Source organism: Barbus barbus, assembly GCF_936440315.1.
Source record: "Barbus barbus genome assembly, chromosome: 29".
Taxonomy (NCBI): domain Eukaryota; kingdom Metazoa; phylum Chordata; class Actinopteri; order Cypriniformes; family Cyprinidae; genus Barbus; species Barbus barbus.
In genome coordinates this window covers 19,303,256-19,321,859 of record NC_136757.1, presented here as the reverse complement: position 1 = coordinate 19,321,859, position 18,604 = coordinate 19,303,256, and the positions used below count along the sequence as shown (strand labels likewise).

The window sequence follows — 18,604 nt, the reverse complement described above, 5'->3', positions numbered from 1 at the left end:
CCAAGTCAAATTAAACTAATTTCATGTAGTCTCCGAGGCGTAGACCTCTTGAGGGATGGTCTCAATTAGATTGTCATTTAGCTTTTTCAGTTTTTATAATTATAGATAAAACTCATCCCCGTTCCAATGGAAATTTGTATATTAATGAAAGTATTTCAGAGAACTGACTCCAAACTGATGGACTAGATTCATTTCATGAATTGAGCTCACTATAAGATTTGGTTTCACTGAAGTTTCTCCTTTGACCTGTTATTGATTCAGGCAGCAGAGGGACAGAGAGAGATGAAAAACACACTAATGCGACAGCTGGAAGAGGTCATGGCTGATCTACAGTCAGTGAGACAAACTGAGGTGAGTTAAAACTAAGAATTTAATTTATCTTCTTAAATGAAATACAACTGACCTCAACTCACAACACATGCTCCGTTTCTATATTTGATCTGGTTTCTAAGGGCCTAGTTGTCAAATATTTACCCATATGTGTTAGTTCCCAACACATAACCATATAGTTTATTTGCTTCTACCCTTTTGACACATTAGAAAGTCCTTTTCTGCCACATATGAAAAAAAGGGTTTGGTGAATCATAATGATGACAAAATAAGTTGACTAAGACATAGTCATAATTATGACGTCACATTTTCTATAATAAATATGACTTTTAAAGACACAATTATCGCATATTTGTGACTTTCATCTAATAATTATGATGTTTATGTAAATATTTTTTTTACTTTTTATGTCATAATTTTAATGTTCCATCTCATAATTGTATCTTAATATCTCATAATTTTACTTTTCCCCAATTTCCAGCACATGGCTATATTGGTTATCTCTGATATTACAAGATAAAAGTCAAATTATGGCATAACAAGTCTTTATTATGAGATAAGTCATAACTATGAGATAAAAGTAAAAAAAAGTCATAAACAAAATTGGTCTTTTTTTTGTATCATAATTATATATTTTTTCATAAATCAGACTTTTCATCTCAGAATTATGACTTAGTAACTAACGATTTCCACTTTTTATGTCACAATTATGACGTTTTATCTCATAATTATGATTTACCAAAGCATGTGTTTTTTCTTATGTGGCGAAAATGGGCTTCCATTGGATACAGAACCACACAATGTAAGTTGTTCGACTCCATGACTGTCACTTTTTTTACCTTCAAAGAGTGCCTTGCGCAGGGAGATTGAGACACGCAAGGCTGAGTGGCAAACCAAGATGGAAGAAGCAAAGATACGAGAGGCAGAGCTGAAAGAAACGCTGCGTGAATTACATCTCAAAGAGGACAAGAGGAGCGAGAAGATGAAGCAGTGTGAGGAAAGAGAGGCCGAGGCCCTGCAGAGAGGAGCTGAAGAGGAGAGAAAGAAACACAGGGTTGAGGTAGAGGAGTACAGGGAGCAGGTGCGACAACATGCATACACCATTGTTGCCATGGAGACACGAATAAACAAAGCTCAGCAGAGTGAGGAAAGATGGAAAGAGATGGAAGAGGAGAGAGATTCGCTGAAGGAGCAACTCAAAGGTGAGCACAGCACAGCCTCTCATAAACGTTCAAAAATAACTGAACTGAAACTAAATTTAAATAAATAAATTTAAAACAAAGAAACATTGATTTAAAATGAATACGAAGTATTAGCTTATACAAGAAATATAAGAAATCAGCTTATATAGAAACCAGTTTTTTTTTTGTTTTTTTTTTATATACTGCAGTTTCATATGTTACCTGTTGAGGGCAGCTTCTCAACAGCCTTAGGTTCCTAATTAAAACTAATTTGTGCAACAGATTTTACGTGTCCTACATATGTGTTCTGTGTTCATTATCATGTTTACCCTTGTTGTACTTGTCCCACAGAGGCGCTCGGTAGGCTGGAGGGCTTTGAAAGCAACAGCACATCTTACACATCAGAAAAACAACAGGAACCGGATCAAACCATAACATCCCTCCGGTATAATAAAGCTCTCATGAATAGCATCACTGCATTACCCATCATTAAAAATCTATGTTATATATTTTTTATGGTAAATATTTCACCCATTTAGCCAGCAGGCCTGCTTCGGAAAACAGCTCTTGGTGTATATAAGATTGTAGCTTAGCGATTTATATATAGCATAAGTTACTGTATAAACCGACCTGTATAATTCCCTTACTCTGTCATTACATTCACCGTGAGAAGGATAATATCCATACACGGTGCTCTTGTTAATGAATAATGCATGAGGTTCATTATTTATTCATGCATTATTTATGAAACTCTTGCTTAATAACTAATTACACAGTCCATGTCTCTCTCTTTAAATCATCTCATAGATCAGGTACTGTTAAATTGTAGCTGCAAAGATGTCTCTTTTTCTATTTCCTTTCAATTTTACTATACAATTACTGTCAAAATGCTAAAATCTCCTAAATTATAATGATAACCACAGACAATGTATACATGCTTTTTTAAATGATTAATTTAGTGATATTTTTTCATTAGAAATTATCCAGAGTGTTCATGAATATCATTATTTTCATTAAACAATCTATACCATACTCAAACTGTATTCAGAATAAGGATGTTTTTACTTGGTCCTGCAGGGCATCTCTAGTCTCATCTCAACAGGAAGTGGTCAGCCAGAGTGGGATCATCAATGCCCTAAGTCGTGACTTGGCCCAGGCTCATGCTCGGCTCTCTGATATGACAGGTGCTGCACATTTAACACAATACGAGATCAACATGTTGTAGTTTTTGTGTTTCTGAGCGTGTGTCTCTCTGTGTAGGAGAACTTAGTGAACGGCAGAAGTTAGAGTTGGAAAGTCATAAAGCTTTGGTGGTAGACCAGAAGATTCAACTGAGCATGCTCACACAGAAGCTAACCATGATGTCACAACTAGTGCAACAGAAAGATGAAGAGACAAAGAAATTGGGAGAAAAACTGAGGTATGACACAGTACAATGGGCTCACAAAAAATTTGATATAAATTGACGCATTAAATTATTTTTGTTAGACAAACTGAAGAGGATTTGAAAAGGAAAGCAGAAGCATTTAGAGAGATGGAGAACACAAGCCTTGTTCCTCTTCAAACCACAAGAAACACTAAAGTGAGTTTGCAACCAAACCGGACAATCGTTTATCTAAATGATTTATCACTTTTGACATGTAGAGGGTGAATACACTTTCTTTGTTTTGTTTTTTTCTGAATAGAAAACTGATTGAATGATAACATGATATTGAAACAAATTCGCTGAATGAGTCCCATTGAGGCACAAAATGTGCTTGATATTAGCTTTTTTGAAAATTTCTATTCATCAAAGAATCCTGAAAATAATATTTACCAGCACAACTGTTTTCACCATGAATCATAAGAAACATTTCTTGAGCACCAAAATCAGCATATTTGAATGATTTCTGAAGGATCATGTGACTGAAGACTGGAGTAATGATGCTGAAAACTGAGCTTTGCAATCACAGGAATAAATTACAGTTTAAAATATAGAGTATTAAAATAGAAAACAGTTATTCTAAATTGTAATAATGTTTCACAATATTACTGTTTTTACTTTAAAAAAATTTAGCCTTTGTAAGAGGCTCCTTTCAAAAACAAACAAAGTCTTAAAAAGTCTTAGCGACCCCAAATTTTTTGAACAGTAGTGTACATTCATAAGAAAAAATGGGCAACAAAGAAAGGAGTCACACAAACACACTCATAGATCACAAACGGACACTTTGCTAACTGTTATATGGATGTTGTTTTCTCAGGATGTGGCACTCATGACAGCTCCTAATGATGTCATCAATCAGGGGTCAAAACACAAAGGTCATCGCGGCGAGGAAGCGATTCTTCAACAGCAGGAAGGTTTGCGTGACATGAGAGAGCGAATCAGAGCTCTTGAACAGAAGTGGCCTAGCAGTGAGTCTTATAATCCCTTATAACTAACGATCAAACCTTTGAATCTAGCGATCCTTATCTGATCTAATATCAGGCCAACATTAACCTATATTATCACTTTTCTTCTGTACTGTTTACAGAGAGTCTGTCCCAACAGGGGGAGCCAGAGAAACAGGGTCAGAAGAAGACTCAGAGACTTCAGAGATCTGCAGCTCGGAGAGGATCCGTCAGTTCTGTGGTATTCGCTTAACACATTCAGATTTACATACTGAATAAGAATATTTGATTACAAAATCAGAATAAACATATCAGTCAAAAATTTATGACAGCAGAGGAAAAAATTTTTTTTATATCTTTCATGAAACCATAAAGAAAAGCACTGAAGAGCAAGAACAAGAACATTATCATCTGTTTCATAAACTTATAAATATATAAATGGTCTCAGACTTTTGTATGTCTACAGGTACATCTAAAAAAAATTGAATATCATGAAAAAGTTCATTTTTTCTTGTAACTTATTTCAAAAAGTGAAACTTTCATATATTTTAGATTAATTACATGTAAAGTAAAACATTTCAAAAGTTTTTTGTTTTAATTTTGATGATCAGAGCTTACAGTTCATGAAAGTCAAAAATCTGTATATTAGAATATTTATATTTGAGTTTCAATTAATGACCATCTCTACAGTATAAATTCCGGGTATCTCTTGTTCTTTGAAACCACAATAATGGGGAAGACTGCTTACTTGGCAATGATCCAGAAGACGAACATTGACGCCCTCCACAAAGAGGGTAAGTCACAGAGGGTCATTACTGAAAGGTGTGGCTGTTCAAGGAGTGCTGTATCAAAGCATATTAAATGCAAAGTTGACTGGAAGGAAGAATTTGGGTAGGAAAAGGTGCACAAGCAACAGAGATGACCGCAAGCTTGAGAATACTGTCAAGCAAAGCTGATTCAAACACTTGGGAGAGCTTCACAAGGAGTGGACTGAAGCTGGAGTCAGTGCATCAAGAGTCACCACGCTCAGCCGTCTTCAGGAAAAGGGCTACCAAGCCACTTCTGAAACAGAGACAACGTCAGAAGAGTCTTACCTGGGCCGTGGAGAAAAAGAACTGGACTGTTGCTCAGTGGTCCAAAGTCCTCTTTTCAGATGAAAGTAAATTTTGCATTTCATTTGGAAATCAAGGTCCCAGAGTCTGGAGGAAGAGTGGGGAGGCACAGAATCCATGTTGCTTGAAGTCCAGTGTTTAGTTTCCACAGTCAGTGATGATTTGGGCTGCCATGTCATCTGCTGGTGTTGGTCCACTGTGTTTTCTAAAGTCCACAGTCAACGCAGCCATCTACCAGGACATTTGAGAGCACTTCATGCTTCCTTCTGCTGACAAGCTTTATGGAGATGCTGATTTCATTTTCCAGCAGGACTTGGCACCTGCCCACACTGCCAGGTGCCAAGTGCCAGGAAGATGAGAGACACCACACCCAACAATGCAGATGACCTGAAGGCCACTATCAAAGCAACCTGAGCTTCTGTTACACCTGAGCAGTGCCACAGGCTGACTGCCTCCATGCCACGCCGCATTGATGCAGTAATTCATGCAAAAGGAGGCCCAACCAAGTATTGAGTGCATAGAAATGAACATACTTTTCAAAAGCCTGACATTTCTGTTTAAAATATCCTTTTTTTATTGATCTTATGTAATATTCTAATTTTCTGAGACACTGAATTTTAGGCTTTCATTATCTGTGAGCCATAATCATCAAAATTTCAAGAAATAAAGGCTTGAAATATTTCACTCTATGTGTAATGAATCTATATAATATATGGGTTTCACTTTCTGAAATGAGTGACAAAAAATATTGACCTTTTTCATGATATTCAGATTTTTTGAGATGTACCTGTATGTTACTGTGAAGTGTGTTATTCATGTGCTTATTCTATTCAAACAGAGTGGTTTTGCATTCCCTGAAGCTCTGACCGAGGCGGCACGAGAGCGTACAGCCAGACTGGACATGTCTGATGCTCTGGAGCTCAGTGAGAGAACAGTGAGTGCAGTATGCATTCAAACTAAATTTTGTGAAACATGCATCTGTGGCCCTGAGATTGTGCTCTATTTTGAGTCTGTTTTAGTGAATCATTAATGAATAATTATTTTTGGTCTTTGGTTTAGTACCTGGAGCTAGCGCGAGTGCTGTGTGAGGCTCTGGAGCTCAGTGACGGTGAGCTGTCAGGCTGTGCTAGTTTAAAGCACCTACCTCCCGACGAGAGACAGCACATAGTCTCTATGAGACAAACAGACCTGGAGTTTGTGAGAACCCGCTTTGATCTACAGAACAGACAAAGCCAACAACAAGAACTACTGCTGCAGGAGAACCATAGAGAGCTACACACACTCAGGTGCAAAAAAAAAGAAAGAAAAAAAAGCACACTCATGACAAATAATTCCATTCCTCTTTCTCACTGTTTCATAATTTTATATTAAGATATTACGAAAAGACACTATAAACTCCCTCTCTTCCTTTTTAGAGTGTTTCATGTCAAAAAAGAATATAACATAACACAATACATATTATATTTAATATACATTTGTATATACATTTTTATAGTTGTATAATGTATTATGTTAAATGAACAATAATATAACATAAAATGATATATTATTATTTTATATTACAATGTTAATAAGATACGATTAATACGATTAATAAGATAAAAAGAAAAAAACTACCTCTCTTCCTCAGTATTCAGTGTTTTTTTTGTGTTTGCTGTCAAAAACAATGCATGTTATTATATTATATTTATTGTACATGTTCAATACATTTTAATAGTATAATAATATAGCATACAATTCTTATTTTATATTGTAATATTGGTAACACTTTACAATAAGGTGTCATTTGTTAACATTAGTTTATGTATTACTTAAGATGAACGAACAATGAACACTACATTTATTACACTCTTTATTAATCTTTGTTAATGTTAGTTAATAAAAATACAGTTTGTTCATGTTAGTTCACAGTGCATTAACTAATGTTAACAAACAAAACTTGTGATTTTAATAATGCATTAGTAAATACTGAAATGAACATTAACTAAGATTAATAAATGCTATAGAAGTATTGTTCATTCTTAGTTCATGTTAACTAATGAACCTTATTGTAAATTGTTACCTGTTTTTATTGTTACGTTCACAAAATAAGATAAAAACAAATAATGCATATTATACTGTATTGCATTGCATTGCATTACATTACATAATATTATATTATATTATATTATATTGATGATAACTATCTAACAACTATCTTTCAGAGAGAGCCAGGTGCTGGGGTTCCAGATGCAGGCTGAGCTTGAGAGTGTGAAGGCAGAACTGCAGACTCGGAGACAAGAGACAGAACAGCTTCAGCAGGCTCTACAGGACAGCATCAACCAGCTGCAGAGAAGCCAGCAGGAAGTTACCAACAGAAATAATAGGGTATCACACATACAAGCTCATGTAGAAATTGAGAAAGTCTGACTGACACCAACTTTGTGATAGAGAGAAAAAATAAAACATCACAATGCTGCTCTTTCGCTGAACAAACTTGCATGCGGCTTGCAATTCTGACTTGCAGACAAACAATTCTGACTTGTCCCTTAGTTGGTAAAAACAAACAATCGGGAAAAATACTTTTACTCACAAATGAACTGATTTCTTTGCCTATTTAAAGACATGATAAGTCAGCATTTTTAACATTTCGGACATACTGTCTCCTGTGTCTCTATAGAGAGCTACCTTCATAGGTTTCGTAGTTCACCCAGTGCCGTCTATAATAAACACTTTCTCTACAGAGCCTTAGTATGGAGAGAACGGACCGAAAGAGTGGAAGAGTGGGCCATCACAACTGTATACCAAATGAAAGCTATGAAAAGGTACGTGGCAGTGGCAACAGTGGATTGGTTTTGAATCAGTGCCCCGATGCCACAGTGTGTGTGTTTGATCTCCAGAACATATGTAAGGTCGAAATCCATGCTGTCTGCTACAGGCTGCCTGGGGTTTTACAGAGAAACTCCACACTGTGCAATTAATAGATTTTTCAGCAGCACCACCAAATTTGTTCTTTCCTGAGCTCATAATCTCACTGCTATAAATGGAGCATGAATCTGTTCCTGTTCGTTTGATGTTAGACCTATAAAAAACAGCACAGACAAAATACAAGAATGCATCTTTTTAATACTTTCGTCTGCCACAATAATGTTATGAATTTGAATTATCTCCATTTGGGGGCTTTTCTTAGCAAATATTCATAAAAAATTGCTATGTCATGCATAATTAATTTTATTGAAATGAGCCCGATTGACAGCCCTATATTTTAATGTGTGTGTGTTCGTAGACCCCAGCAGTGAAGAAACAGACCTCACGGATGAGACTGAAAAGGAGAGAGAGTGATCTGGATAATCTTAAGAAAGAAATGGGGCAGAAACAGCAGATCTGTTCAATGGTCTCTGATTTGGCCAATCCTCTGCAAGCTCCCGAGAGCTCCCAACACCCCCTGCTCACTGAGGCACACTGACATGAACACAACTAACGAGCATGTTGAATTATGTTATAATAATAATAAAAGTTATATTTCTTAATTCTTGTCATTTCATTATATATATATATCATATAAAATCTCTCTCTCTCTCTCTATATATGAAGAGTTCAGATGTGAAAGCCTTTAAGTGCTGTTTGAAATTTTCTTCTAAAATGAGCATTTTTATCAGGCTCCTACGTTTATGTTCAGTTATTTAACTTTAATGCCAATGAAAAGAACCATTTAAGTAAAATGACTGAATCTACACATAGGAGCCTGATAAAATGCTCATTTTAGAATAAATTTTCACATGGCAACTCTTCATTTATATATAGATACGTGACTGTTTTTTATGAGTGAGTTATTTGAATCATTCATTCGACCGATTCATTCACAAACACAAGTAACTGCTGCCTTAATGAGTGAGCCACCGAATCATTTCCTCAACCGATTCGTTCAAAAATGCAGATTAATTCCTGACTAAAACATGTCTGTGTTTATTAAGTCATTAAATAATTTTGGTTCAAAAATGATAATCCATTTAGGAAGTAAACACATTAACTGTGTGATGCAAGAGAAAAGTAAGGATTGCTGTTGCTTAGACACTGTTTTCTTTGACGGAGGAAAAACAGACAAGTGCCTAAAATGTAAGTTACTCAATATTAACTTATTGTTTATTGAACTGTTGTATAAATACAAACACATAGCTTATGGACAGCCATACAAACCAAGCAGTATGTCCTCAGCTAGTCTGCACCCACTTCCAGATTCCAGTGTAACAAACCTGAGTTTCATTAAAGATACATTGAATTAATATTAATATTAGGCTAATTAATATATTTATATCACTCAGCATTGGCAACTATATGGTGGTTTGGAATTATATCAATATGTCACCACCAGTAAATCTCTACATATCTAATTTTAAAGATAGATATTATCTGAGGTATTAAAAGACATTCCTGTTGCCAGTTATATAAAAGAGTGCAACAATCTGGTGTTTAACAACAAACATGCCTTTGGATTTAACATTAATCCATTATGTGGGATCATTTCCCAACTGTTCTCCACACATAGTCTCTTTTTTAAGGAAGAATTACCTTAACACTTTTTGTTCCCCACATCTGTTCCTCATTTACAGAGCCATCTGACAACAGGGTAGAGATTCAGAAAAAACGGTGATGTATTACGTTAATCAAATACACTCAGTGCTGTGTAGACAGGCATCAAGGGTAAGTCTCTCCTCATCGTTTTGTCTGAATTACTGTCACACAACTCTGTTTGCTTGTTGTGGGTAGAGGAGTATAGAAGAACATAATGGACAGTTTTCAATAAAGGAAGGCTCCTGGAAGTGATCATTAAATTTCATTATACAAGCAGATAGGATCACATGAATCCTTCTGAAGTACCCAATTTACATTATCTATATTTGTTGAATTTTTTTCTTTGAATGTAGAATCAGATTATCAGCAAAATACCAGTGGCCCCACGTAATATTTGAAATGATCCTCATCTTCCTCATTAGTGCTGAGCACTATATGAAGTGGGTGGATGAATTCCAGCTGGCATCTGCTCCATTCAGACTGCTGGCATCAATCCAGCCCATTAGAAGATCAAGAGAGAAAAATCAGTTCAATTATTGAAAAAGGGACTAATTCTTTGTTCATGGTAATTCAAATAGTACAAGCTGTGCTATGCTCCCCAAACTGTCTCCTTCGATAAGAGACTGCTTCCCTGTGGCAATATGTTGGTATTGCATTATTAGCTGGTATTATAGAGTTTGATGCCTGTAACTGTAAATACAGCGGCCCAAAAAGCCCAGTATAGTGTCAGATATAGTGCGACTTTACTATATAGTTTATCTTGGGACTAAATGGTTTACAGTTTGATTTTTTCCCCAATTGCAGAGCAGTTTATGTATTTTAAGGCTCTTAGTAGGAAGTCTGTTCTGCTCACCAAGGCTGCGTTTATTTGATTCAAAATACATCAACAAATGTAATACTGTAATTTTTATTTAATTAAATTTTTTTACACTTTAAAATAACTGTTGTCTATTTAAATATAATTTTAAATGCAATTTATTCCTGCGATGGCAAAGCTGAATTTTCAGCATTATTACTCCAGTCTTCAATGTCACATGATGCTTCAGAAGTCAATTATAATGTGCTGAATTGCAGCTTAAGATGCACTTATTATTATTATCAATGCCTAAAATATTTTTGTTCAGTATTCTTTGATGAATAGAAATTTAGCTGAAATAGAAAGATTTTGCAACATTATAAATGTCTTTACTGTTACTTTTTGGTCATGTCAGGGTAGGTTAAGCACTGGAAAAATTATATTATAAGGCGCCATCTGTTTTTGTCATTGTTATCCATTGTTGGCTGTGTTTCTTTGACTGGGTGTTCTGTGTATACATACATTCATGAACATCCAAAAGTCTAATGTCTGATGTTTTTATGGCATAGCGTATATAAAGACACTGACAGCATCCTACATCACAGATAGCCTCTGCTGAGGAGACTATAAAGGCAACTGAGTGCTGATGGACCATTTCATCAAAAGCTATTCTATCATTCACAGATATCCGGTGCTCCCCTGAGAGAGATCTGAAAGTGTAGGCATTTTCCCATCCTCTCCCCTCATGAAAATGCTGATGATTTCATGAAGGACAATGACAGAAGCACTCTGAGAGGGTCCATAAATAGCAGTGGGTGGTGAGGTTGATGGGCCTAGCTAAGAGTAGGGATGGATTCCTTAATGACCAAAATAAATGGCCACTCAATCCATCCACAAACACAGTTTGTCTTCACCTGAATTCTCCTCTGACAGCCTGTCCTCCCTAAACAAATGTTCACTTCTGATGTAGTGTTCCACGCTCTAGATTTATTGTGTGGTGTGGAGTTAGTCTGTCCTGTCATAGACATATCATTCCTGCAGGTGGCACCACATACAGTAACACATAGATGTCACTGACACTTATAATGTGAAAGTTAATGTAAGTTATTCTACTTCATATTAATTCAGCTGAATACGTTTGATTTTGGATTCTAAATGTGTTATATATTTCGGTCATTCACTCCACCAGTGCCAATTCTGCTTTGTGTCACGAGCCTCAAGCACATCTTGCTACACATACGGCACAGTTTTTGGTTCATTTTGAGTTGGACATAATGTAAAAGTAATAACTGTGAGTCAAATTACTTCATAAACGGCTCTGATTTACTAGAAAGTCCCAGTTCATCGGGAATCGGGCTACACTACATTCACTAAAATTCACTAAAGAGAATCGGCTCATAGGAGTCATTCATTAGCGAATTGGACTACAGGTTGTGCTCACTGAACTATATAAATGCTCTCTATTATAGATCAGTGGTTGTGCAGCATGTTTGTGATTCATTAAAAAGAACCATCTAAATAATTTCCCAGATAGCACACGTACATCTGTAAGATGTCTGTTAAAGATCACTTGATCTGGACAGCATCTTCTGTGTACAAACATTTGACAGATGTCTGTAAGATGCCAGTTTTACACCGATTCTAAACCATAAACAGCTTAAAGACATCTAATAGACGTCCATTTGACATCTGATAGGAGACATCCTATAGACGTATTGTAGATGAGCAGACGCTCTAAAAAATATGTCAAATAGACGTCTCCATGATGTACGTGTGCTATCAGGGTTGTGAATTGTTGTAGCATGTATTCACACTTGGGTACACTTGCATTAATTCACATTTGAGATCAGGAATTTTTATCTCTTTTGCCAAAAGATTTTATATGGTTTATAACATTTCATAATTATGTAATTTTATCACATTTTGATCATGTGTGTCTATTCATCAGAGTACTGATATAGAGTCAGTCTGTGCATTAGCGGAGGGGATTTTTCTGTGAATCTCTCTGCGCATCATTTTGCCAGTAGGTGAATTTTATGAGTGAGTCATTTGAACCATTCATTAAACCGATTCGTTTACAAACTCTGATTCAAGTTAGTCTCACTGAATCATTTACTCAACAGAATCATTCAAAACATGGGTAAATCTGTTGCTACGTTCTAAATCGTATACATGATATAGGCTAAGTGCTTTGGCTTTAAAACTGACTTTGCGACCATTAAAAAAGTATGTTTTATACCTAGTATAAATGTGCGTAGTGTGAGTTAAACAGTACAAAACATTACAAGACTGCCAATTTCGACAGTGTTGATTCATTTTTTAATGATTTTTTTTCTTGTCATGTCCGAGAACCTATAACGAAAATCAAAAGGACTGATTCTGAATCTTATTTTTAATAGCATATGATCCCATGTCAGCTGTAGAGGTTGCATTGCCTATGTTTTTCTGTGGTGGTGTCTTATCAAGGTCCATGTTTCTGTGTGGTACTACTGTGGCATGGTGGAATCAGGGTGTGTATGTGTCTGAAAATGCCGTCTGAAAGACTGGCTCCTCTTTGCAGATAACTTTGTTCTTTGGGCCCTTAAGGATGACATCATAATAGATGATCATACGACAGCAGGAAGTGTTATCTGTGACATGTTCAGTCACAATAACCTCAAATGCACACAAACTCACATTTTCAGGCACACACACTCCATCCTACTCTTTCCCAAAAGACTGCTTTTTATCTGCACACACACACCCATTCATATCCAGAAGCAGTCCCTGAAACCTCAGGGGGGATAAGTTGTGTTTGCAGTTAAAAAGGACTGTCTCCAACTCAGGGGTAGACAGAGGGCTGTGGATATGGTAGAAGCTTTTGTTTTGTTAATCTATGAAAACAAGTAGAATATATTTTATAACAGTCACTTGAGTATTTGAATCTGGATCCTTTGGCTGAACCCACTGAAAGTAAGTCTGGTATAATTTTATACTGTTGTATTGAGATTTAAGGAAATTCTAAGTAAGTTGTCTTAGCAGTAGAGTCTCACGTGTATAATAGGCTACTAAGCATTTATTTATCAAGTTTTAATCTTTCATAGGAGAGTATAAGATGTGTATTTTATTTATTGATTTATTAAATAAGATTTTTGCATTATTTTATGAACTATATATACGATGATTAACTGATCAATGAATACATAATCCACACTAGGTGCACATACATGTGTAGTATTTAAAATACTCCATTTATATACAAAAAACAAATGCATTGTATTAAAAAAAAATAAAAATAATTCTTTGCCCTTAAGTTCTGTTTGCCTGATTCGAACTGCGTTAATTGGACAATGTGTCGGGTTCTGAACATCCTGTTGGCTCTTCTGAGTCGCTTCCTGTTTGCGGTGCATGGCATCCTGACGGTGTGGCGTGTGGTGGAGGTGACAGGCGAGCCCTCCTATTGGCTGCTGCTGACGGGTGTGGCACTGCTGGGAGTGGAGATGGCCATCACTATCAAATACACACGCAACGCTGAATGGAAATGGTGAGGCTATGCTATCATAGACATAAATATTATGACCCTGACTCACTGAATTTTACATAAAAGTAGTGCTGTAAATGAATCCTATCTGTTGCAAAATTTGATTCTCCAATAATATAAAAAATAATAATAATATAGAATATTTTTATCATGGAGTCCAGATATATAGCACACTACAGTTTAAAAGTTTGGGGTAACACTTTAGAATAGGGAACACATATTCACTATTAACTATTATTTTCCCTCAATAAACTTCTAATTTGCTGCTTATTAGTTAGTAAGGTAGCTGTTAAGTTTAGGTATGGAGTCGGATTAAGGGATCTAAAATACAGTCATGCAGAATAAAGCATTAATATGTACTTTATAAGAACTAATAACAATATGCTAGTAATATACATGCTAATAAACAACTAGTTAATAGCGAGAGTTGGTCTTTAAAATAAAGTGTAACTGATTTTTTAAAAATGTTTTTGAAAGAAGTCTCTTATGCATACCAAGCCTGCATTTATTTGATCAAAAATAAAATAAAAACAGTAATATTGTCAAAAATTATTACAATTAAGCTAAATTGCTGTATTCTATTTTAATAGATTTTAAAATTACATTTATTCCTGTGATGGCAAAGCTGGATTTTCAGCATACGATCCTTCAGAAATCATTCTAATAAGCTTATTTGATGGCAAAGAAACATTATTATTATTAATGTTGAAAACAGTTTTGCTGCTTAATACTTTTGAAGATACCATTGAGAAACCATGATACATTTTTTTCAGGATTCTTTAATGAAAGGAAAGTTCAAATGAACAGATTTTTTAAATAGACATTTCTTGTAAAATTCTAAATATCTTTACTATCACTTTTGCTGATTCACTGAATCTTTGCTGAGTTAAAGAATGAATTTCTTTTAAATTACAAGCAAAACGTTTGAAGATTATGATAACGATGTTATCTGTTAAACGATGAAAATTAAAAGGCAATGCACATGTTTGAGGTCTCTGACTTGACCAGCCACATTATATCTGCTTTGTAGATTAAAAGATATAATTTATCCAACAGTTTATCTATCAATGTCAAGTGGGTGAGTAAACAATGACCGAATTTTCCTTTTTGGTGAACTAATAAGGACTCTTTTCGCTGACTGTGTAGGACGTGTTGTGTTTTGCAAAAATAGCTTTACCAATTGTCTCAACAGTCTCAGAAAAAAGAGAATCCGTTTTAACTTTTAAAAATAACTTTACTCAGTTACTCCAAACGTTCTGGTACAAAAAGATGTAGGGCTCAGAAGCAGGGTGCCATAATAATGATTAACGCTAACGAGAATGTGGGAAATTACACTCTTTTCTTCAAGCTCAACACTTCAGTCTGTCTTGCAGGGACGGGTGATAATAATAACCCCTTCTCTCGACACAGAAAAAAACAACCTTTGCATTCACACAGAGCAGCACATCATCACATTCAGTCAGACTTTAAAAATGGTATGTACATTGAGATCGCTGTGCTAGGAAATTCATTAATGAGACTCTGCCCTCCCACTGACATGGACGGAGGACCTGCTGAGGACATCCTCCTTGCCGCCGCTCTACCATGATCTCCATCTGAACCTTTCTATCTCTCCTTTTCTGCCGTACTACTTTTCTATGCATACTATCTCTCTCCTGCACACTACACTTTGAAGTCTCTGTGCTCTTTAGAGAGGCTTGCCTGTGTCAGTGGGGATTTGCATAGCTAATGAGGGTAATTTGCAGTTTGTGTTGGGCTGATGTGCCTGCAGCACCGGACTCTGGGTGTGATCCAGCTTTACCACCCAATCAGAAGAATCTGACACACATACACAGTTTAGTGGTTTTACAAAGTAGAAAGTAAAGTTTAGGCATGTTTATCCATCCATTAATGTGATGTTCCACTCTTCTGCAGGTTCTCACCTATGGTGTTTCTATATCTGAGCACTGTGATTCCCTCGGTTTGGTTCCTGGAACTGAACCTTCTACAGTCCAATCTGCCCATCAACTCGAGCGCAAACTCTGACCCGCAATTCTTCTCCCAGATCCCGCTAACAATGGTGGGTGGAAAACAATCGTTAACAATAAAACTATGACTTGACCAGAAAAAAGAAGTTCAGCTTTGAACAAAATCACTCAGGATCTCTGTCTCTCTTTGCTGTGTTGGGCGTTTTGTACTCATATTTCTGGGAAAGCAATAAACATAAAATACTGAAATTAATGGAAATTAATGAATGCACAGAAAGCACTGTTTTCTGTAAAATGTCTGCAATTCTGGGAAAAAACAAAACAATACATAAGATTAGGAGTGGTAGAAAGCTCAGGTTCATCTTTGACCTGTGGGCCTTGTACAAAAAGCACAAACCCACACACTAATAATCCCGGCACCACGGATCTGAGCATGCCGTTTTCCTGTAACACTGCCCAACGTCTACAGCAGTTATCAGGGCCTGTAGATTCAGGCATAGAAGTCTATATTGCAGAATTTGACTATGAAAATATGGAAACATGCCCAATAGCTTCCTCTAAGAATTAGACCAGATTATAATCTTTTTAAAATTAAGACATTTCTTAGCATTAAAAATTGCATTCAAAATCTCATTAAAAATTGAGTTCTCAAATATTTTCTTAAGTTTATCTTAATTTTTGTCTTAAGAATAAAATGACAGGCTTTAATGTTGTCTAACTAAAAGTTGTCTAATACAACAAATTATATTTATACACTGGTAAATCTTAACAATAAATTGGTTTAAATTTAATATAATTTTAACGGGCATTCCCCCCCCCCACATTTTTTTATTAATTAAAGTTTTTCTATTAGACAATACTAAGAAAAATACTAAGAACATTCTTAAAAAAGTATATTTGAAAATACAAATTATTAGTAACTTCTTAAATTTAGAGGTAATTCACCCAAATTCTTTTTCTCATTTTGAACATTGAAGAATGCTGGTAATCAAATAGTTGATGGTCCCCATTGACTTCCATAGTATTACTTTCCCTACTATGGGAAAGTCAATGGGGACCAACAACTGTTTGGTTCTTCCAAATTAGGCAAAATATCTTCTTTTGTGTTCAACATGAGAAAGAGACTTATACAGATTTGGAACGATATGAGGGTGAGTAAATTATGAAAAAATTAAAATTTTTGGCTGAACTATTCTTTAAGGTTTATATCCAAGCTCCAGTGTTTTAATATTTTATATAGTTACATAAAATGGTCACACATTGTAACTTGTCTGAAGTTTTTAAAGGTTTAGACTTTACCTTCTCCTTCTGACAGCTTTGTATCTGAATAATCAGAATATTTTTAAATATCGATGACTGTGATAATTGTTTTTTTGTCGTGACTTTGTGTGGGAGTAAAGCTGAGTATTTTGTAAGAATATGCTGCAAAAGCTCATCAGTGACTTTACTGAAAAGCTTTTTTGAAACCGTGTCATCTCAGTTGTCCTCTTTCATTAAGTTAATCCTCCAATGGATCTTTTGTTCAGGCACTCCAATGAGTCAAAGCAATAATTTTTCCTTAGAAACTGTTTGAACCTTTTTAATCTGGTGCTACAATAACAATTTAACAACAATTTTGATTCATCCATTCAAATTATAACAGTCTCGCTGTGTGCTCTCACTGTCTGGTCTGTTACCATGGTGATTAGCCTATTTGTGTGTGTGTGAGACAGGGGTTGGCAGAACTTGATCCTGAGAACTGGGTGGAGGCTCTGGAGCAGACCATGTTGATCGTTTTGGTTCTGGGCCGCTGGCTGATGCCGAAGGGAGACATGTCACGTGACCAGCTATCCCAGCTCCTCATGGTTTACGTGGGTCTTGGAGCTGATATTCTGGACATCTTTGACACGTTTAAGGAGCCACAAGTGAAGACCAAGCAGGCCGTGATCATTGTTGGACTAAGTTTGTTCTCCTGGGCCTTGATGCAGTTTCCTCTTGTTCTTACCCAAACCAGCCGTCCCAAGGTCCAGGTGGAGGATCAGTCAGAGACCGCCCAGCCTGGGCGAGCTGGCTGGACCGTTTCTTGTTGCTCTAGTGAAGTCTGGAGCCTTCTGCTAACGGTGGGTCTGCAGGATGGACCATTCCTGATTTACCGTCTGTACCTCATGATACGTGAGAATGTTCTGAACCAGTTGATGATCTTCTTCACATGCAAGAACATCCTCATTGTTTTGCTGGAGTTCTACAGGATCTGTGTTGTCCACTTTGAGCAGAGCAATCCAGGGAGCAGAACTGATTCATGTGATCCTTCTCATGAACACTCAGAATGGACTGATGGAGAGGCTATAGAATCCAGCTGTCAGGAATAGATTAGATTCGCACTTACTGAAAATTCTATCTATCTATCTATCTATCTATCTATCTATCTATCTATCTATCTATCTATCTATCTATCTATCTATCTATCTATCTATCTATCTATCTATCTATCTATCTATCTATCTATCTATCTGTCTATCTATCTATCTGTCTATCTATCTATCTATCTATCTATCTATCTATCTATCTATCTATCTATCTGTCTATCTGTCTATCTGTCTATCTGTCTGTCTGTCTGTCTACTGTATCTATCTGTCTGTCTTTCCGTATATCTATCTTTCCTCTGTCTATCTGTCTATCTATCGGTCTGTCTGTCTGTCTGTCTATCTATCTTTCCTCTGTCTGTCTGTCTGTCTGTCTGTCTGTCTGTCTATCTGTAAATCTGTCTTAATTTACAGAATTTAAAAAAGTGCCTTGTATGG

The 18,604-nt window shown here is 36.1% G+C and overlaps 3 protein-coding genes across 3 annotated transcripts in view; all 3 read left to right on the top strand.

Annotated features, from left to right (window-relative positions):
- The window catches only part of LOC306849709 (uncharacterized protein), a 919,849-nt gene that overhangs the window by 180,139 nt on the left and 721,106 nt on the right, over window positions 1–18,604 (top strand). The gene's annotated exons all lie outside the window — the stretch shown is intronic.
- LOC306849184 (forkhead-associated domain-containing protein 1-like) lies at window positions 180–8,497 on the top strand. The gene is made up of 13 exons (XM_079384041.1): window positions 180–351; window positions 1,178–1,532; window positions 1,863–1,956; window positions 2,589–2,695; window positions 2,772–2,931; window positions 3,000–3,093; window positions 3,752–3,902; window positions 4,022–4,119; window positions 5,829–5,924; window positions 6,050–6,276; window positions 7,195–7,357; window positions 7,714–7,794; window positions 8,256–8,497. Exons 1-13 carry the CDS (start codon window positions 283–285, stop codon window positions 8,433–8,435), a joined length of 1,875 nt encoding a protein of 624 aa, XP_079240167.1. The 5' UTR covers window positions 180–282; the 3' UTR covers window positions 8,436–8,497.
- On the top strand, window positions 13,667–18,172 carry LOC306849104 (transmembrane protein 26-like; the record flags this gene model as incomplete). Its single annotated transcript, XM_079383953.1, has 3 exons — window positions 13,667–13,860; window positions 15,772–15,916; window positions 17,537–18,172. The coding sequence occupies 3 exons, from the start codon at window positions 13,667–13,669 to the stop codon at window positions 18,170–18,172; spliced, it is 975 nt and encodes a 324-aa protein (XP_079240079.1).

What these genes read in the sequence shown, in the direction of transcription:
- LOC306849184 (XM_079384041.1), top strand. Translation starts at nt 283, where the DNA reads ATGAAAAACACACTAATGCGACAGCTGGAAGAGGTCATGGCTGATCTA. An exon ending in CAAACCATAACATCCCTCCG is followed by an intron (nt 1,957 to 2,588) that starts GTATAATAAAGC and finishes TTGGTCCTGCAG; the next exon opens with GGCATCTCTAGTCTCATCTC. An exon ending in AAACCACAAGAAACACTAAA is followed by an intron (nt 3,094 to 3,751) that starts GTGAGTTTGCAA and finishes TTGTTTTCTCAG; the next exon opens with GATGTGGCACTCATGACAGC.